This window comes from Petaurus breviceps, unplaced genomic scaffold (assembly GCF_028583685.1).
Source record: "Petaurus breviceps papuanus isolate PSGF00001 unplaced genomic scaffold, PetGlider_PUasm1.0 90895, whole genome shotgun sequence".
Lineage (NCBI taxonomy): Eukaryota > Metazoa > Chordata > Mammalia > Diprotodontia > Petauridae > Petaurus > Petaurus breviceps.
In genome coordinates this window covers 21796955-21818365 of record NW_027187372.1, presented here as the reverse complement: position 1 = coordinate 21818365, position 21411 = coordinate 21796955, and the positions used below count along the sequence as shown (strand labels likewise).

The 21411-nt window shown below is 37.4% G+C and overlaps 1 protein-coding gene across 4 annotated transcripts in view; it reads left to right on the top strand.

Annotated features, from left to right (window-relative positions):
• Positions 1-21411, top strand: part of DENND1B (DENN domain containing 1B) — a 373059-nt gene that overhangs the window by 307483 nt on the left and 44165 nt on the right. For all 4 annotated transcript variants that reach the window (XM_069074484.1, XM_069074485.1, XM_069074482.1 and 1 more), the window contains one exon: positions 20619-20709. In XM_069074484.1, coding sequence (XP_068930585.1) covers positions 20619-20709 — 91 coding nt within the window. The remainder of the gene's footprint in view (positions 1-20618; positions 20710-21411) is intronic.

Genomic DNA, 21411 nt, shown 5'->3' with positions numbered 1-21411 from the left:
AATTATCTCTCCTGGATCTATTTTCCAGGTCAGTGGTTTTTCCAGTGAGATATTTCACATTGCCTTCTATTCTTTCATTTCTTTGGATCTGTTTTATAGTATCTTGATTTCTCATAAAGTCATTAGCTTCCATCTAATTTTGAAGGAGTTATTCTCTTCAGTGAGTTTTTGAAATTCCTTTTCCATATGGCAAATTTGACTTTTTAAGGCATTCTTCTCCCCACTGGCTTTTTGGGCCTCTTTTGCCATTTGAATTAGTCTATATCTTAAGGTGTTATTTTCTTCTGTGTATTTTTGGGTCTCCTTTAGCAGGCTGTTGACTCAATTTTCATGATTTTTTTGCATCATTCTCATTTCTCTTCCCAATTTTTGCTCCACTTCTCTTACTTGATTTTCAAAATCCTTCTTGAGCTCCTCCATGGCCTGTAAGTAGTTCATCTTTTTTTGGAGGCTTTTGATGCAGAAGTTCTGACTTTGCTGTCTTCCTTTCACTCCATGCCTTGATCCTTTTTGTCCACCCAAAAAAGGATTCTATGGTCTGTTGGTGCTTCCTCTGCTTATTCATCTTGCCAGCCAGTTACTTGACTTTTGAGCTCTTTGCCATGCTAGAACTCTGCTTCCAGAATGGAGAGAGCTTTGTCCCAAATCACTGGGGGGCACCCTCTCTACAGCCCCCACAAGCTCTGGCTCACTGGCCACCCACCCCAGGACCACCACCCAAAACCTCAGTCCAGATCCAAGCAGGTTAAAGCAAAAGCAGTTACCCTTTGTATGGGTCGCTTGTTCCCCCTACAATCTGCAAGCCAGGATCTCATGAGGCAGCCACACGGAGCAGCCACCTCAGCCGCTTCATCAGAGTTCTACACTGACCTTTTACTTTCTTTTTGACGTTTATGGGTTGAGGAGTCTGGAAACTGCCACAGCTGCTGGTGATTCAGTTTCTTGAAGTCTGCTCTGGCCCCTGCTTGTCGTGGCCACCCTGGGGCCAGAACTGGGTGGTTTACACAGGACTGCACTTGACTCCCAGCCCAGTGCGATGGACCCTTCCTGTCTGCCTTCAACAGATTTGTTTCTCTCTGTCACTTTGTAGACTCTGTAGCTCTAAAGTTTATTTAGAGTCTTTTTTTATGTATTGACAGTGATTGGAGCGAGAGCTCAAGCCCAGTTTGTGCATCTACTCCGCCATCTTGGCTCTGACCTCCAACTTATATCCTTTTCAAGTTAAATAATTTGCCATCAGTGTAGTAGCTGACCTTGATGCCATGTTCATCCTTATTGAAGGTATCTGACAGCATTGCTGAAAACAGCATGCTAAAAAGGAGTGAACACACAACCTTGTTTCACTCCACTGTTGACTGGGCAAGCATTCCATCATGAAATTGATGTACAATACTGATGAACTTCTCTGGGCAGCCAAATTTTGACATAGTTTTCCATAAGCCCTCCTGGCTGACATTATCAAAAGCCAAATCAACAAACATTGTATACAGACCTCTCTGTTCTTCTCCTGGCATTTCTCCTGGAGTTGTTGGGCAGCAAACACCATATTGACCATTCCTTGACCCTTTCTGAAGCCACATTGGCTCTCAGTAGATGACCATTTTTGCAGGTGAAGAATTAGCCTATTAAGGAACACCCTGGCAAAAATCTTACCATCAATGACTAAAAGATAAATCCCTATGCCCATGTACCACCTTGTGATTGTCACATGACAATCTATTTCTTTTACCTTTGTAGAGATGGACATTGGAGATCTCCTTGAACTCCTGGGGGATAATCTCCTCCTTCATATAACCAGGAAAATTTCAGTCAATTTTTATATTACACTCCCCACCACCACCACCACCTTGTAAATCTTAGCTAGAAAAGAATGGGCACCAGCTGCTTTGCTACAGGAGAGGAACTTAATGTAATTCAGAACCTTTTCTTCAGTTGGAAATTTGGCTAGAGAGGGATTGACTTCAGCCTTGTGGTAGACAGTCAGTGGCTTCAACATTGATGATTATTTGTTGAGAACACTGTGGTAGTGTTCTGCCTATGTCTTTAGGATCATATCCTTAGCACTAACCAAACAGACTCCATCAGCACTGAGTAGTTGAGATGCACTGTATATCTTTGGCCCATAAATAGCCTTCAGGGCATCATAAAGCACTTTGGATTGTTTCTGTCTGCCTAAAACTTAATTTTATCTGCCTTCTTACTGAACCTAGAATCCTGCATCTCTCTAAGCTTCACTTGTACTTTACTTTTGGGGGAGACAGAGACAGATGTATTGTCCCACTGGTAAACCCCATGGAGTTCCTGTTTTTCATTTAGCAGCTTCTGAATTTCCCCATCATTTTTGTCAAACTCGTCTTGATGTTTGTGACTATTCATACCTAGATGAGTAGGTGCAGTACTGTATACCATATCTCTAAAGGCTGCCCACTCCTTTTCTGTTCCACTGTTGCCAACCATGTATTGGCTCAACTTTTCCTCCAAGTTAGCAATAAACCATTCCACTCAGAGAAGTGCTCTAATCTTTAAGTCTTCTGTTAGTCATCTTGCCTTGAGGCCACTGCTTTTGTTGAATGTGGATATTTAGCTTAGAGAAGATAAGTCTATGATCAGTCAAGCCCTCAGCGCCACACATCATCTTCCTCAGTCTTGCATCCTGTCTGGTTCTCCTTCTTACAATAGCGTAGTATATTAAATGCCAGTGTTTGTCATGAGGGTACATTCATGAAGGTTTATTGCATTTAAGAAAATGGAAGACAGTGTTGGTGATGAAAATATCATGAGAAGCACAAGGCTTCAGTAGTAAGTGACCATTGGTATTTCCAACTCCATTCCTCCTAAGAACCCCCTGCCATATTGGTGGTGTGTCCTTACTCTTGCATTAAAATCACCCACAATTGTAAGCTTGACCTCTTTCGGCACATTGATGATGAGGGTCTCTCCAGATTTCACAAAATATTTCTTTGACCTCATCAAGGTTTGTCATGGTGGAAGCATAGGCACTAATGATGGTAGTATGGCACCTTCCTTCAAATGACTTTCGCATTTTTATGAGGTTGTTGTTCACTTTTTTCTTTCAGATTTATTTTTAGTTTATAACATTCAGTTCAAGTTTTTGAGTTCCAGATTTTCTCCCCCTTTCTCTTCTCCCCACTTCTCCGATATGGGTTCTGTATATATCTTCACATTAAGCAAGTTTTCATAGTAGTCAAGTTGTCTTTTTGTTTGTTTTAGGGGTTTTTTTGTTTTTTGTTGGTTTTTTTTTTTTTACTTTTTGGAGGGCAGTTGGGGTTAAGTGACTTGCTTAAAGTCACATGGCTAGTAAGTGTATCAAATGTCTGAGGTCAGATTTGAACTCAGGTCCTTCTGACTCCAGAGCCAGTGATCTATTCACTGCTCCACCTAGCCGCCCTCACAATAGTCAGGTTGTAAAGAGGAATTATAACCAATGTAATGAACCACAAGAAAGAAGAAGCAAAACACAGCAAAACAAAACCAAAACAAAAAAACAAAACAGAGAGAGAGTGTGCGCTCAAATAGTTTGCTTCAGTCTGCATTCAGACTCTGTAATTCTTTCTCTGGATGTAGATAGCCTTTTCCATCATGAGTCTTTTGGAGTTGTCTTAGAACCTTGTATTGCTGAGAACAGCCAAGTCTATCAAAGTTAATTACAGATTCAGCATGTCTGTAATTGTGTACAATATTCTTCTAGTTCTGCTCCCCTCTCTAAGCATCAGTTCATATAAGTCTTTCTAGGTTATTATGAAATCTGTCTGCTCCTCATTTCTTATAGCACAGTAGTATTCCATTACATTCATATACCACAACTAGTTTAGCTATTCCCCAATTGATGGGCATCCCCCTGATTTCCAGTTGTTGCCACCACAAGAAGAGCTGCTATGAATATTTTTGTACATATGGGCCTTTTTCCCATTTATATGATCTCTTTGGGATACAGCCCTACAAGTGGTATTGCTGGGTCAAAGGGTATGTACATTTTTATAGTTCTTTGGACAGAGTTCCAAATTGCTCTCCAGAATGGTTGGATCAGTTCACAACTTCACCAACAATGCATTAGTATTCCATTATCCCCACATCTTCTCCAGCAATTACCATTTTCCTATTTTGTCATGATAGCCAATCTGACAGGTGAGATATGGTACCTCAGAGTTATTTGGATTTGCATTTCTCTAATTAATAGTGATTTACAGCATTTTTTCATATGCTGTAAGATATCTTTAATTTCTTCCTCTGAAAACTGCCTGTTCATATCCTTTGACCATTTATCATTTGAAGAATGACTTATATTCTTTTAAATTTGACTCAGTTCTCTGTATATTTTAGAAATGAGACCTTTATTAGAGACACTGGTTATAAAAATTCTTTTCCAATTTTCTGCTTCCCTCCTAATCTTGGTTGCTGTAATGGTAATGAGAATCTGAAGATCTTACCTGGCCCTTTGGACCCTTGATAGGTTTAAGTGAATCTGAGAGAGAACCTTCCCTGATTTGAAAATATGCTCTGCCCCCTACTAGGCTGAATATGGTCACATGGAGCCTGTGGCAAGAGGCTTGTTTCTTCAGGAACACGCATATCTTGTTACTTTGTGATTAGGCAGTGGGTCAAGAAGGTTGTGACATTCTCTGACTCAGAAGAAAGCTATATATACCCTGATGTGAGGTTTTTCTTTGGGGTTCACTTTGGGAAAAGTTGTGTGATTTGGCTAGATGAGACTCTGGGCAGCCGTTGAGCCCCCCCAGCTTTGAAAACCCAGATGTTGGTGCTTCCCTCTCTGGTAACTAAGTATGGATGTAATGGTCAGACAGCTGGAAGCCCTGTAGTTATCTGTTGCTCTGTCTATATTTTTTTGGTCTGCTTGTAACTTCTGTTTGTATTCCCTGAATTTCAGGGTCTGACTTTTTCCCCTGAACGCAGCAAATGATATATGTTTGATTAAAGTAAGATTGTTGGGGCGGCCAGGTGGCACAGTAAGTAAGAGCTCTGGTCCCGGAGTCGGGAGACATGGGATCGGTTCCAGCCTCAGGTACTTAACACCCACACAAAATAACTGGCCATGTAACCTTGAGCAAGTTACTTAACTCCAATTGCTTAGGGGTGGCCAGGTGGCACAGTGAGTAAGAACGCTGGCCCCAGCGTTGGGAGACCTGAGATCGGTTCCAGTCTCATATACTTGGCTCCCACAGAGAAATAACTGTCCATGTAACCTTGAGCAAGTTTTACTTAACCCTGATTGCTTAAAAAAAAAAAAAAGTAAGATTGTTAGCCCATTTTGAGTTGCTTTCCTTTAGAAAAGCAGGTCTAAGAACCTGTGCTAGCAGCCATGCTGGGTGTGCTGGAGTGCTTGCTGCTATACTTACATTGGCTTTGTTTGTGCAAAAACGTTTCAATTTAATGTAATCAGAATTATCCAGTTTGCATTTCATAATGCTCTCTATCTTTTGTTTGGTCATAAATTCTTCCCTTCTCCATAAATCTGAACAGGTAAATTATTCCTTGCTCTTCCAAATTGGTTATAGTATCAGCCTTTATATCTAAATCATGAACTCATTTTGTCTTTATTTTGGTATGCGGTGTAAGACATTGATCTATGCCCAGTTTCTGCCATACTGTTTTCCAGTTTTCCCAGCATTTTGTGTCACATAATGAGTTTGGTGGAAGTATAGGCATACCACTCATAACATTCAAGGTCTTGGTTATGTGTTCAGGATGAAACTTTCTCTGGAAGTGATAATGCTAGCCAGAGAAATGTATTTGTGTTTTTGGATGTGGTAAATGAGATGGGGAGAAGAAATAGTTGAAAGAACATTGAACTAAGAGTTGAGACCTAATCTTGATAATAATTAATTATGTGGCTTTAAGAAATGAACTTAAACTGTTTCTTCACCTTTAAAATGAGTTTTGTTTGATGATCTCTCTGGTCCCTTTCAGTTCTTTAATTCTGTGATTCTGAGTGCCAGTGCTAACAGCATCAGCAGTATGCTGAATTTTCCTCTTCGCTTCCCCCACCTCCCCCATCTCTTTACCTCATTGCTGCCATCCATTATGGTACTATTTGTGTAAGGAGACCCATTGGTTATCCCACACATTTAAAGATAATCATCTTTGTTATGTAGGAATACTTTCTGATTAAATTAGACTATCAGAACCTGGTGTAAATGGCTTATATACCTCCTTGAATTGATGAAAGCCATTGTGTGAAAAAATGGGTCTTAGCCTAAGGAATTTTTTTGTATAAAAGGAAGAAGTTATCTCAAAATTAGAGGGAAAGATTTTAAGTATTTGAATTTGAAAGCCTAGAGCAAGCATGGAACACCTTTGAGAAGCTAAAGGAGGACTGAGCTATGAAAGAAGAGGTCATTAAGAAGACTCATTGGCTATACTGTCTTGAGAGTGATACTGTAGGCAATCCAAAGGAAAAAATAAGCTCTTTACCTGTTTTACCCTCCTGATGCCCAGTTTATCCATAGATGCTTTAAATATAATCTGTTGTGTCTTTATATAATGTTTCCAATAAACTGAAGTTTTCCTCAACTGCAGAGGCTAACAACTAGAGATAGAGATTAAAAGTGAAGTGAACTGCCGGTCACTACCTAAATGTTTTCAATTTTCCTAACTGGGGAATTGGAGGGATTGTGACTGAATTTAGGCCATATCTTCTAAAATAAACTCCTTAAAGTTGGAAAAGGAGAGAACTATATGGACTTTAGAGGCTTTTATATTGCCCCTTACGCTTAAAATGAACTAATTGTTGTGATAAGACATTAAACTTTACCTAGCACAGATTCTGGAGGAAGAGCCACCAATTGCTTAACTAAAACGACAAATTTTCATACTAACATATCTCCAGTTTTGTGCTAGAAACCTTTGGAATGGTAGAGCTCATCATATGAAATTTTACTCTGTATGATTTCAGAGATTGAGGAGTTTATGTGTTAGTGGATTTACTAAGTAACATATTTTCTAATACTGATTTTGACATTTGTGAATTTATGTCCTGGAGTGCTTAAAGACTGCAATATTATCTATTAAAAATGAGAATTAATGATGGGGATACTTAATATTGCCAAAAGAATTTGGAGTAAGAGGACATAGACTTTAATTCTATCCAAATCCTTAATATCTCTGAGCCCTTTAGCTAGTTCCTTAATCTCTCCAACCTTAAATTATATGATCCTTTAACATGTATTCAAAGTAGGTAGACCACTTGTAAATGTAAAAGGCATAGATATATTTTTATTAAAATCATTATTTCCACAAATGACCAAGGCATTACAAAGTTAATAAAGAAACATCAACAAAAAAAATTGGTCTATAATTTTCTTTCTCTGTTTTGACTCCTGATTTAGGTATCAGTACCACATTTGTATCATAAAAAGAATTTGGTAGGACTCCCTTTTTACCTATTTTCCCATATGGCATTGGAATTAATGGTTCTTTAAATATTTGATAGAATTTACTTGTAAACCCCTCTGGCTCTGGAGATTATTTACTGAGGAGTCCATTGATGGTTGTTCAATTTCGTTTTTCTGAAATGGGATTATTTAAGTATTTTATTTCCTCTTCTGTTAATATGGGCATTTCGTATTTTTGTAAATATTCATCCATTTCACTAAGATTGTCAAATTTATTGGCATACCATTTGGGCAAAATAGCTCCTAATTATTGTTTTAATTTCTTCTTCATTGATGGTGAATTCACCTTTTCATTTTTGTTACTGGTAATTTGGTTTTCATCTTTTTTTTTTATCAAATTAAGCAAAGATTTGTCTTTCATTGTTTTTTTTCAAACCAACTCTTAGTTTTATTAGTTCAATTGTTTTATTTATTAATCTCTCCTTTGGTTTTCAGTATTTCTAATTTAGTATTTAGTTGGGGATTTTTAATTTGTGCTTTTTCTAGCTTTTTTCAGTTGCATGCTTAATTCATTGATCTCTTCTTTCTCTATTTTATTCATGTAAGCAATAGAGATATAAAACTTCCCCTAAGAACTGCTTTTACTGCATCCCATAAGTTTTGTTGTATTGTCTCATTTTCATTCTCGTGGATGAAGTTATTATTTCTATGATTTATTGTTTGACCCACTCATTCTGTAGGGTTAGATTATTTAGTTTCCAATTAATTTTTATTCTTATCTTTCTATGACCCTTTATTTCATTTAATTTTTATTACATCATGATATAAAAAGGATACATTTAATATTTCTGCCTTTCTGCATTGGATTATGAAGTTTTTATGCCCTAGTACATGGTCATTTTTTGTGTATATGCCATGTGCTGCTGAGAAAAGGTGTATTCTTTTCTATCCCCATTCAGTCTTTTCCAGAGGTCTACCATATTTAACTTTTCTAAAATTATATTCACCTCCTTAACTTCTTTCTTGTTTATTTGATGGTTAGATTTATTCAGTTCAGAGAAGGGGAGGTTTGCTACCTATTTCTTCCTGTAACTCCTTTTATTTCTCCTCTAAGAATCTGGATGCTATACCATTTGGTGCATATATGTTTAGTAGCGATATTACTTCATTGTCTTTGGTGCATTTTAGCAAGATGTAGTATCTTTTCCTTATCTCTTTTATCTGTTTTTGCTTTTGCTTTGTCTATGATCAGGATTGCTACTTCTGCTTTTATTACTTCCACTAAAACATAATATATTCTACTCCAGCCTTTTACCTTTACTCTGTGTGTATCCCTTTGTCCCAACTGTGTTTCTTATAAACATATTGTAGGATTGTGGTTTTTAATCCATTTCTCTATCAGCTTCTGTTTTATGGGAGAGTTCATCCCATTTATATTCACACTTATGATTACTTTTTGTGTCTTTTTCTCCATCCTATCCCCCCACCCCCCAAGCCCACTGGTTTATGCTTTCTATTCTCCTTTCTCCCTTTCTATCCTCACTAATTTTCCTTTCCACCAGCACCTCCCTCAATCTGCCCTCCTTTCTGTCAGGCCCACCCTTTTCTTTCCCTTTTTCCTTACTACTTCTTTCCTCCCTTCTACCCCCCCCACCTACTGGGCAAGTTAGATTTCTATATCTAACTGAGCATGTTATTCCCTCCTTGAGCCAAATCTGATGAGAGTAAGATTCAAACAATGCTCATCTCCTTCCCTTCTTTCCCTCTACTGTAATATGTCTTTGTGCCTCTTCTTGTGATATAATTTACCCTTTTCTGACTCTTGTCTTCTTCTCTCATTACAATCCCTTTTCACCACTTAATTAGGTTTTTTATCATCTCATCAAAGTCAACTTACACCCACACCCTCTGTCGATATTGTGATAAAGATACAGTTTTCAAGAGTTACAAATTTCATCTTCCCATGTCATGTTGTAAACCGTTTGCCCTTATTGAATAACATGTTTTTATTTTCTTTCCCGTTTGCCTTTTTTTGCCTCTCTTGAGTCTTGTGTATGAAGATAAAATTTTCTGTTGAGCTCTGATCTTTTCATCAGGAAGGTCTGGAAGTCCCCTGTTTCTTTACATGTCCACCTCCTCTCCTAAAATATTATGCTCAGTTTTACTGGGTAGTTGATCCTTGATTTAACCCCAGTTCTTTTGCCTTACAGAATATCATATTCCAAGCCTTCCCATCTTTTAATGTAGAAGCTGCAAGGTCCTGCATAATCCTGACTGTGGTTCCACAATATTTGAATTGTTTCTTTCTGGCTACTTATAATATTTTCTCCTTGAATTTTTTTTGGAGAATTTTCTCCAGAATTTGGATTCTGGAATTTGGCTACAATATCCCTTGGTGTTTTCAATTTAGGATCTCTTTCAGGAGGTGATGGGTGGATTATTTCAGTGACTATTTTACCCTCTGGTTCTATGACCTCAGGGCAGTTTTCTTTGAAGATTTCTTGAAAGATGTTGTCATGGCTTTCAGGAAGACCAGTAATTCTTAAATTATCTCTCCTGGATCTATTTTCCAGGTCAGTTGTTTTTCCAGTGAAGTATTTTATGTTTTTTTCTTTTTTCATTCTTTTGATTTTGTTTGACAGATTCTCAGAGAGTCATTAGCTTCTACTTCCACTTCTACTCTAATTTTTAACAAACTGCTTTCTTTAGTTAGCTTTTGTATCACCTTTTCTATTTGGCCATTTTACTTTTTAAGGAGTTGTTTTCTGTAGTGTACTTTTTTTCCATTTTGTCAACTGCATTTTTTAAAAAATCATTCAGTTTTTCTTCTATCTCTCTTATTTGACTTTTCTTGAGGTCTTCCAGGAAGGCTTTTTGTGTTTGAGACCAGTTCATATTCCCCTTTTGATGTTTCAGATGGAAGTATATTGACAATGTTTTCCTCTCCTGAATTTGTGTTTTGATCTTCCCTGCCGCCATAATAATTTGCTGTGGTTACTGTTTTTCATTGTTGCTTTTTGCTTGTGGTGTTTGTCTTTTTTTTTTTTTTTGCTTTTAAAGTTGATCTCTGCTTCTGGAGTTGAGGGGGCACTATCTCACGCTTCTTGTGCTGGGGGCTAGGGGCTTGGTTACTGGATTTTGTGCTGGAAGCTGGGGACTGTGGTCTGGTAGCTCACTGGTGCTGAGCTGCAGCTGGTGGTGGTGACTATATGTGCCAAGACCAGGTGAGGTTTTTCTGTGTTTGCCGTCTGAGTGGGGGTGGTCTGTCCAGTGGAGGTCGCCTCCTCACCAGGGGCTGCACTAGTGCACTTTTAGGTTCAGCTGCTGGTGGACACCTGTCCACAGGCACACATGGTGATTCTCCATGCTGGTGTCTGTTGCTTTCCCTGACTGTGCCAATGTACATGGGGGTACTGGTGCTGGCACGTGCCTGCTCCATCAACATGGGGCTCAGGATTTTCCTCAGGTTTGCTGAGGTGGGGCTTGCTGGGGTACCTCCCATCCTATACTAGTCCCTTTCAGCAACAGCAAGAGGGACCTTTCCTGTTAATCCTTCTAGCCTCCCAAGGTAAAAAACAGCTGTACCCTTTCTGCTGGCTACATATAATACAAATGGGAATTTGAAAATCTTCCCTGCCTTTTAATAAACCTAAGGGAATTTGAAGGCCTTCCCTGCTTTGAAGATGTACCTTGTCCCCTTATAGGCTAACGCAAACACGTGGATACTGTGGTGGGAGGAGTTTACTGAAGGAGCAGAGGCCACAGGAAGCTGGAAGTCAGACCAGTTAGAAACTGGAGAGAGGAAGGGACACATCTGAGGGAGACAGGCTTATGAGTAAATGCTGATTTGTGGGAAGACTTAAGGATGCTATTATGGCTTATTAACTTCTCTGCTACTATGATGAAATTGGCTTACTGGTATTGGGATTTGGTTTCTGGTATCTGAATAAATGTTTTGCTTCTGTCTTCTATATGGAGAGTCTGTTATATTTTGTGATTCAGCACTATACCAACATATTTACAGTGACCATCAGCACCATGAATATTGTGTTGGCGTTATACTCCACTGTTCCAGGATTTTTCCTGGAGTGATATTTTTCTGGGTTTTTCAAGGTCAGTAAGGGAAGGTACTAGTGACTTACTGCTTATTTCACCATCTTGGCTCCTGGAAGTCAAAATAGGTGACTTTCAAACATTCCGTCTGTGGTCTGAGAGCTCCAGAAGCAGTCACTGTTGCTGCTGCTGATTCAGTCACTTCCAAGGCCTGTTCCTGGTTTGCTGGTGCCAGGTCTATCCTGGCTTGACCTGCTCTGGACTTTGCTTTTCTCTCACCCAGGTCCAGCAGACCCTTCCTGCTAACCCTATAAGTTGTCTTTGGCATCTGTGGGCTGAGAAGCCTGGAAACCACTACTGCTACCAGTGATTAAGTTCCCTGAACCCTGCTCGGGCTTTGCTGGGGCTGGGTCTTAGTTGGCGTGACTTGACCGCACTCCTCTCTCAACTTGGCACATCAGGCCTTTCCTGTAGACCTTCCAGCTTGTCTTGGGCTGGAAATATGCCTCACTCTGTCTTTTTGTGGGTTCTACTGCTTTAGAATTTGTTTGGAGTCACCTTTTAAACTCCCTGAAGGGGTTTGTGGGAGAGCTCAGGTAAGTCCCTGCCTTCACTCTGCTATCTTGGCCCTGCCCCTCTATTCATTGGGTTTTTTAAAAATATTTTTATTGTGCCCCTTTCCAAAAATAATTTTTATCACTCTCTTCATTATCCATCTCTTTTTGTTTACTCTAGACCCTCATTCTCTGATTCATGACCTCCATACTCATCTGGTTTCTCTCTTTTCTGTTTTCTTCATATAAAAGCTTCTAGAGTCTGCCCTGTAGGAGCTTTCTGCTGCTGACTTGTAGGGCTGACTGTGGATTCCCATTGCCATTGTGCTTCACTCTCAGAACAAAGCCTGTTATTATAGGTGTCAGAAAGGACACTGCTCTATGGTAAGGCACCTCCCCTCCTGCAATGATCTTGTTGATTCTTTTCCCCCCTGCATTTGTCTAGAAGTTTCCTCCTTGCATCCATACTCTCCATCTACCATCTTCCCTAGATAAATATATTTATCAGACACCAACCATTCCTCTACCCCCATTTAAAGTCATCCTGTGTAAAAGTCCTCATGTCACTTCATTTTCATATACTCATCAATGAAACCTCATCCCCCTTCCAAAGTAAGACATTTTTCCTTTCTTCCCTTTTCATTCTCTCTGCTCCTCCTCACCCACTCACCATAGGCTCTTCTCTTTATGAAACCACACTTCTCATTCTGAGCCCTTGATTTGACCCCAGTACATTTTTCACTCCTATTTTCCCCATTTAATCCCCTCCTTTCATGTACCCTCCAATAATATTGAAACCCACAAAAGAAGCAGGCTGTTGCTAGCTTCTGCCTAAAATGTACCCTGCCTACCTCTTCACTCCTGCTGCTATCAGATTTCCACATTCACTGGTGGTCTTCTTATGTGCTTTTACAAAGAAATCTCTTGTTAGTCTTTCTCTTGTCAGTCTTTTGCTGTTTCTGTCAACATTTATTCACTCCTGCATTTCTGTTAATTGGGGTGTTCGAGAAGCAAATAGGTTCCAGTTCTGGTTTTCTTTCTAGAAATGTTTCAAACTCTTCTTTATTATTAAATGTCCATCTTTTGTCCTGTATGATTAAATTTGGATTTGCAAGATAGGTCACTCTGGGATGCATCTTGAGCTACATTGCTGTTTAGAACACATTCCATTCTGTTTTCCTTTTTGTAGTGGGAATGGATTGGTCTTGTATTATTTGAACGTCCTTTCATTTTTATTTGAAGGTCTCCTGATGTCCATAACTTATTTCTGAATTCAACCTTTAATTGCTATGTAACTTGGAGTTTGCAATTTTGAACTTTTGGGGGTTTTGGGGTGTTGTTGTTGTTTGCTAGAAGACATCTGCTAATTCTTAAATTTAAGTTTTGTTTCCTGTGTTCAGAAGTTCTGGGCAATTCTCTTCTATTATTTATTTCATTATAGTATTAAGGGTTTTGTCCTATCATGTTCTACTTGTAGATGTATGATCCTCAAGTTGCTTCTTCTCATTTTGTCTTTGAGATCCCTATGTTTTGTTTTCACACTGAGCATATTTTCTTATAATATTCTTGTTATTTGCTTCTCTTCTTTCTTTTTTAAAATTTCTGTTTATTTGTATTCCCAAGCTGTTGTTCTTTCTTTTGTTTCTTTGGTGACAGTGCCATTGTAGATTCAAGTTTTTTTTCCGTTCTGTTCATTATTTTTTGTTGTATAGGACATAAATTCTGGTCTTATAATTCTCATTTCTCTTTTAAACCACTTATGAACAGTGTGTTGTTGATCCATGTTCTCCTCAAATCCCAGAGTCCTCTGTTTCATCAAGTGTTGGATCATTATCCTTCATTTTGCAGGCATTTATATTTCCTTCTGTCATTATTTTCCTGTTGATTTGCCTTTTTATGTTTAAGATCTTTGAGATTTTTTCTTCCTGGAATCTTTAGTACTTTCAGTCTTCCTACCCCCAGTTTTCCTTATTGTTCACTTCTGATTCCCTTCCCTCTGATTGTGGTTTCCTTAGGGGGCTGTATCTTTAAATGTCTCACCCTCCTCCAGGTCTCTGCCCCAGGTGACTTTTCATTGGTCAGAGCTGACCCTGCTCAGTGCTGGCTGCACAGTTTCCCATACTTGCAATGCCCTATCCTGGTGACCTGTACCACTCCCTCTGTTCCTTAGTTCTCTGGCCTCACACTGGCAGTTCAGAACTTACCTTTCCTGGCATCAGCAGAGGCTTTTTCCCAACATCAGCATTGGTGCTTCCAGGTTTCAGCCACTAGCAGGCTTTTGCTCCTGAAATGCAATGGCTAAGTTAGCTGTTGAGCCTTGAGGAAACTTCCACAGCCTGGAGCCAGGGCTCTTTTAGCTTGGAAAGAAGGAGGGATGATCAGCATTTAGGAGTGGGTTTTTATGTAAACCTGTGTCAAGTCTTTCATCTGCTAGTACAGCCTCACTGCTGGTAGCCTGTACCAGAGTTTTGTTTTATTTTACCTTCTTTTGGATTCTGGGTGTCCTGGAAGTAGCTGAAGTTACTTTATCTTTGACACATAATTTATTTTTTGTGGAATTGAGAGGTCATGGGAATCAGAGAAAATGTCAAGTCTGCCATTTTGTTCATGTGTCCTTGAATTAACCAATTAATAAATTAATTAATAATAAACTGTTAACAAATGCTTATTGAATTAATTAATTAATTTGTTTAAATAGGTCAAGTTGAGGGCTTCCCATTTTTATTCCTTTCTTCCAATTTGATGTTGCGATCAGTGTTCTAGTTAATTTGATGGTTTGATTACCCATAGACAGTTGATTTGAAAATAAGTCACACAGTGGCAAATAGTCATTTTCTGTCTTTTAGAACATCCTCCATTCCATTTTGTAGGTCATGTAGTATTCACCCTTATTGCTTTCCAACAGTTAGGCATAGTAAATAGTGTTAGACTTGGAGTCAATAAAAATATATGTTTAAATCTTGCTTCTGACATTTATTAGCTATCTGACCATGTCCAAGTCATGTAGTCACTGAACCTCAGTCTTCTTATCTGTGAAGAGAAAATACTTGAAGTACCTATATCAGGAGACTAATCCTGTCCTTTCCATTTCTTGTTTACCCATAGTTGTAGTAACTGACTCAACCCTTAGTATTTATATTGCTTCTACCTATTACCTAGATTAATTGTCAGCCCTATAAAGGTCTCCATGGCTTCCTCACTAAGTGCTTTTTTCTCCTGCCTATAAGCATGAGTTGCTCTCCCAGGCAGATCATCTCATATTCTCATATTCTAACCCTATACACTAACTCCTCCTGTCATAAGTACCTGCCACCACCTCTGGTATGTACCTAAATGCCTTCTAATATATGGAAGTCATTTTTGAGCTGAGAATTCTGTCCTTACTGACTCCAGCCACTGTACTGTTCACAGCATACCCTATTTCTCCTTCCCTCACACATTCTTCCATTCCAGAAAAATGACTCATATCCCAGGCAAAAAAAAGATTCAACAAATTGAATGTGTGTGTTTGCACATAGATAGAGATTCAGCTCTAGATTTATCCATATAAAACATCTTCCCCCAATCTTTAGGGACAAGGAGTGGCACCATATTATTAAATATTTATTGAGAATTTTTTAGGAGGAAGAACTTCAAGTTAACTATATTTTTTCATCACAGAGTACATATTAAAATAAAAATGTTCTGACCCTGAGAAACTTGGTAGTGTTTTAATAGTTACCCTCAAGTGAATAAAGAGTTTTAAATTTTTAAAATCAATCTTTAGCTTTTTACTCCAGTTCTCAAGAAGATTAATTTCATTAGTTGAGACAGTTGTCTTTGTACCCAAGAAGGGGTTCTTATTTTAAATAAATATTTTAGATATGACAATTTTTCCTCCAGGCAAATGAGACTTCAGTTTATAGACGTGATGGCTGTGTTGCTTCAATGCCTCTGTTCCTTTGTTTCAGCCTTCAACCTGGCATCTTAATACTGAATATGGTATCTTTAATCCTGACTTTTTATCCTTGTAAAAAAAATGCCTTTCAGAGGCGCTAGGTCTGTTGTTGTTGTTGTTGTTGTTGTTGTTGTTTATCAGACTGATATGACTCATACTTCTTTTAAGTAAAGTGATAAAATTAAATTATTTTTTCTACCAATGAAATTCACTTACTCTTATCAGTTTTAGATTAACCAAAACTATATTAAATGGATTGTGTTTAAATTTCATGACTGTGAATGGATGGAAATAAAAACTTTTAAATAAGGTATGGGAATGAAATTCATTACTGGGAAATTATGAATTCATGGTGGCTTTTTCTATTCAAATTATAGTATTAGAATTTGCTAGAGCACTACTCGGAGGGTTAAATAACTTGCCCAGGGTCACACAGCCAGTATATATCAGATGCTGGAATTCAGAGTGAAGTATTTCTGACTTCATAGCCAGATACCTGTCCCCTGCTTTGTACTGCTTTTTAGACAAAAAAGTTAGAATGCCTGAGAACTATGAGGAAGCATATAATTAATCTTTTAGGAGAAAGGTATAATGTAAACTAAAAATTTGCATTCCCTTCAAGTTTAACATGTAGATGTAAGAAAATGTTATTCTACTCTTCAGGAAGTTTTATTTTTTATTTTTTGCTTTTTTGGAGGGGGGAGGCTAGGGCAATTGGGGTTAAGTGACTTGCCCAAGGTCACACGGCTAGTGTGTGTGTGTGTGTGTGTGTGTGTGTGTGTGTGTGTGTGTGTGTGTGAGAGAGAGAGAAGTGTCTGAGCTGGATCCAAACCCAGGTCCTCCTGACTCCAGGGCTGGTGCTCTATTCACTGCGCCACCTAGCCACCCCAGGAAGTTTTATACTAGTTTCACATTTAATATTCTTTTGCATTTTAAGGTTCTCCGTTTTGAAAGTATAATTTAAATGGCAAGTGCCTGTTTTTATTTGACAGTATCATCTACTGCAGACCAGCTAATACTGAAAATGTTTTTATTATTATTAATAACATTAATTTAGCTCTTTTAAAGTTTTCAGAGTCCTTTACATTTATTATCTTGATTCTCACATCAGGTCTCTGGTTGCTACTCATATTGCTATATGAAACTTTAAAAACTGTCAACTAGGTAAATGCACTGGAACAAAAAGCAGTGACTTAATTTTTTGGAAGAAGAATCTATGTGGTATGCATGTCATACTAGGATATAAGGAAGCATTTTGAAATGCTTGAAAATGCATACTTTATGCACTATCGCATAAGCGTTCTTTGTCATGATTATGGGCAAATTCGGGATCATTTTAGACTTGTTACAATTTTGTTGGTCCTTTTTTGGTAATTGTTTTGAAAATGTTAAATACTTATTTGCATATATCATTTTTATCTGGATTTTTCATAAATGTAAGTTCCTGGAGCTGTGTTACAGTTTTGCTATCATGTAGCACATTCTTTTAGTTATCTACTTAGAGTTCCTAGAGTTCACTTTGGGGAAAAAAAATGATCATTCATTCAACAAATGAGTTCCTATTAAAGTCCGGACACACTGCTGGTAACTGTGAGTGCTGCAGAAATTAATAAGATACTGCCTTGTCCTTAAATAATTTAATAAACTGCTAGATAGGTGTTTATTAATGTCATTACTCTAATCTTAAAACTTGAAACTCTTTGAAAAAACACTATCAATCTGCACTGTTTTATTTTATCCCTGCATTGCTACCATTGTTTTCATTAACAGTCGTACTTGCCATTACTTACATCTAAATGTCTTACTCTAATAATCCTCAAGCTGAAAACTGAAATTCAGTGTTCCAATTATCTGTGAGTATGTTTTTGCCAAAGGATGAGGGTGACCATTAATCAGGTGTCAGGTTATGTCATGTAGCAAATTCATAACTTCCAAAAGAGATAATGTCTTTTAGTTCAAAGACAGTTTTCTACACAGCAGTAGCTTAAGATGTGCTTATCTCTTTGACTGAAAAAATCCAGTGATGGTTCATGGTCAGACCAGTATAATAACTTAGTTTGGAAGTGGAAAAAAAAAAAAAACCTGATTTTGAATTGAAAAATGAAGTGGAAGAAATTTAGCCAAGAAAAAATTATCAGGGAGCAATTATATAAGCATTCTTGTCCATGGTTGCTCCTCTTCAGTTTATTCATTTGTGGCATATTTTTAAGAACTAACTTTTTAATTCACTCTGTAGATTGACAGATGTCAGATTGCCACTGATATCTGTTTGCAAACAGGATGATAATTTGTGACAACCCAAATGATTAGTTTCTTTTGACTCCAGTATACTGTTTTAGCAACAGAATAGTAACTCATGATGAAAAACACATACTGAGTAAATAGCTTCTGAATATTCTCTCCTTAGTCATCAGCTATTTTATTCACACTGAAGTGGATGGATTATTTCTAGTAAAAGCACTATAAATGAAAGCCTTTTTGAAAATTTATCTTTTTAAAAAAAAAGAAAATTTATCTTTTAAGGCAAGTTAATTTTAAAGAATTTCTCCTTTTGTCCTAGAAAACTGCAGTGTGTTATTTTAAATGATCAGTTTTCCTTGATTTTTCTTTCCTTTCAAAATAATATTTAACACTTCTTTGTGAGTAATGTTGGTTTCACTTTATTTGCATTCCTTTGCCTGACTCTTAGTAAGTGCTTCATTTATGTGTTGATTGCTGTTTGGTTCTCAGCAAGTATACTTAAATTGTAAAATGGGAATAATAATAGCACCTATCTGCCAGGGTTGTTGTGAAGATCTGATGAGATAATAATTGTAAAGTAATTAGCACAGTACCTAGCACATAGTATATGCTTAATGAATTCTTATTATCTTCACCTTCCCTTTCTCTGCTACTTGTATCACCTACAGGTTTTGTTTTATTAACTTGTATTAATGTATATTTAAAACCAATTTTTAAATTCATAATTTATTATTTATGACAGAAGCTAAAAATTTTTGATTGTCTCATTAGCCAATCTTGTATTTAAGCATCTTTTCATTAAATGCAATAATTTCTTAATCCAAACATATGTTGTATGATCTCTTATAGATCAGGCATATATGTCAGAAATCATTTCAGAGTATGTGATATGGAATTACCAAATCAAATGTTTTTTTGGGGAAAAAACCTTTTTTGTGTCAGCAAAAGAGATTTTCAGGAACAAATAAACATTCATTGTTGGTAGACTCTTCTGCAGGTTAAAAATAGTTGATTCATTACTTCCACCTCACTAGCTGTAGATATGTAAACTCTACCTGAGAATTGTGCAGTTAAAGACATTATGCAAAAGTCATCAAGTAGAACTGCTATAGTTTTGCAGCCATTCATTTACCTTTACAAAGAACTGTGTGGTAGAATGTTGGCCTTTATGTTAAAGTCACTTTCAACTTTTAGCCAGTATAGGAATGTTTATGTACTTTTTACTTTGATAATACAGAAGAAAAGCTAAATTGGTTTGTCTTTTTTAACATAATTGTGCTTTGAATTTTTAGTAAAATAAACGGTGATTGTGGGGGTGGCCAGGTGGTAGAGTAAGAGTGCCAGCCCTGGCATCTGGAGACCCAGGATCGGTTCATGCCTCAGATACTTGGCACCCACACAAAATAACTGGCTATGTAACCTTGAGCAAGTTAGTTAACCCCAGTTGCTTTGAAAAAAAAAAAAAAAGGTGATTGTGATGCAGTTACTCGTTTTGGGAGAAGACTGTATTTTTTTAATAACCAAATCATTCATTGGGCTTGGGTAAAATAATTTTTTGGCCTGTACTGTAAAGATACTTTTCTGTTTCTCACAGAAAGGACATTGGCAATGAAGTTCCAAAATAACAGCCTTTAAACTTATGTTATGTCAGAGGGGAAAAAAGTTAATGCTTTACTCTGTAGATGTCCAAAGCAGCCTATTCCTCTCCCCTAACTCCTATGGCCTTAAACATTTTGCTCCTCAGATGATTTGAAGTAACATTTATAGGAATCTTGAACAGGGAAGACCATAATGTGATAAAATGCAAAACTGGTTTAACATTCTGCAATAGTCAATACTCAGTTCCATCCTTGACCTTCCCCTCAGTAACTGAGAAGCCTTTCTTCCTGTGATCAGTATCTTAACACTGAATGCAAAAGAGAATTCTCCCTTATCTCCTTACTTATGTCTCGGTGCTAGTCACTTTATGGGAGTGGAGAAGCAATGATCTTACCTAGGCAAGATTAAGTTTGATTATTACCCTTGATCCATTTCCTGGTACTTTGTTTTATTTGCTTTCCTAAAGGGAAAAGTCTGGAAAGGGTTTTAGGCTGGAGAAAATACTGTTTCTTCTTATTTTCAGTAGAAGGAGATTTTTAATATGCTTCCCCAACTATTTTATAGTATGACCATATTAAAAAATTATGGCTCTTTTTCTGATGTGTATACTTTACAAAGGACTCTGCTCACCACAATCCTGTGAAATAGGTCATATACACAGTATTATCCCTGTTTTACAAATGAAGTTCCTGCCATGCAGAAAGGCACAGTGATTTTCCAACATCATGTGCCAGTTAGAGGTAGAGCTGGAATTGGGAACTCTGGGCTCTTTGCATAGCCTCATATTTTTGTGTTGGATAATATTTTAATATTATAAAATTAACAGTAAATAATGAACATGACATCCATATTTTTCTGTTTCAGTTTATTGATGGTCGACTGGCAAAACTAAATGCAGGAAGGGGGTTTTCTGATGTATTTGAAGAAGAGATCACTTCAGGTGGCTTCTGTGGAGGTATAGACTAAGTTAGAACAATTTAATTATTTACTTAAAATTATTTTATTTTTAAATTTTTAAAATTTTATTTTGCAAGCACTTAATGACACTGTGGTGTTCTCAAAAGAGTATTATTTTATTTCAGCTGGTGTTTAGATTCTGTGATTTTCCTAACTGTATGACTTAGAGCACTTACTTTCACTTCTATAAACCTTGGTTTCTACAAATGTTGTATATGAAAGGGTTGTCTTGATGATTTCTATGGTCCCTTTCAACTCTAAATTCCATGTTCTGTCATCTATTTCTTCCAGAAATATTTAATTGCATTTTTAATGAACTTAATTTTGATGAAAAAAAATTTAATTAACAAAAACCATATATAATAGCAATACATAGGGTAGCCAGGTGGTGGAGTGGAGAGAGTGCTAGGCCTAGAGTCAGGTAGACTCCTCTTTGTGAGTTCAAATCTGACCCCAGATATTTACCAGCTGTGTGCTACCCCGGCAAGTCACTTAATCCTCTTTGCCTCAGTTTCCTCATTTGAGTTAGAGAAGGGAATGGAGAAGCAGTATTTGCCAAGAAAACCCTAAATGGGGTTATGAAGAGTGGGACACTACTGAAATGACTGAACAGCAAAAGCATTTTTACATATGTTCTTTAATCCAAGAGTTTAAGGATTACTTACCATAAGCAAGCAGCAACTCAAAAGATCCTATTTTA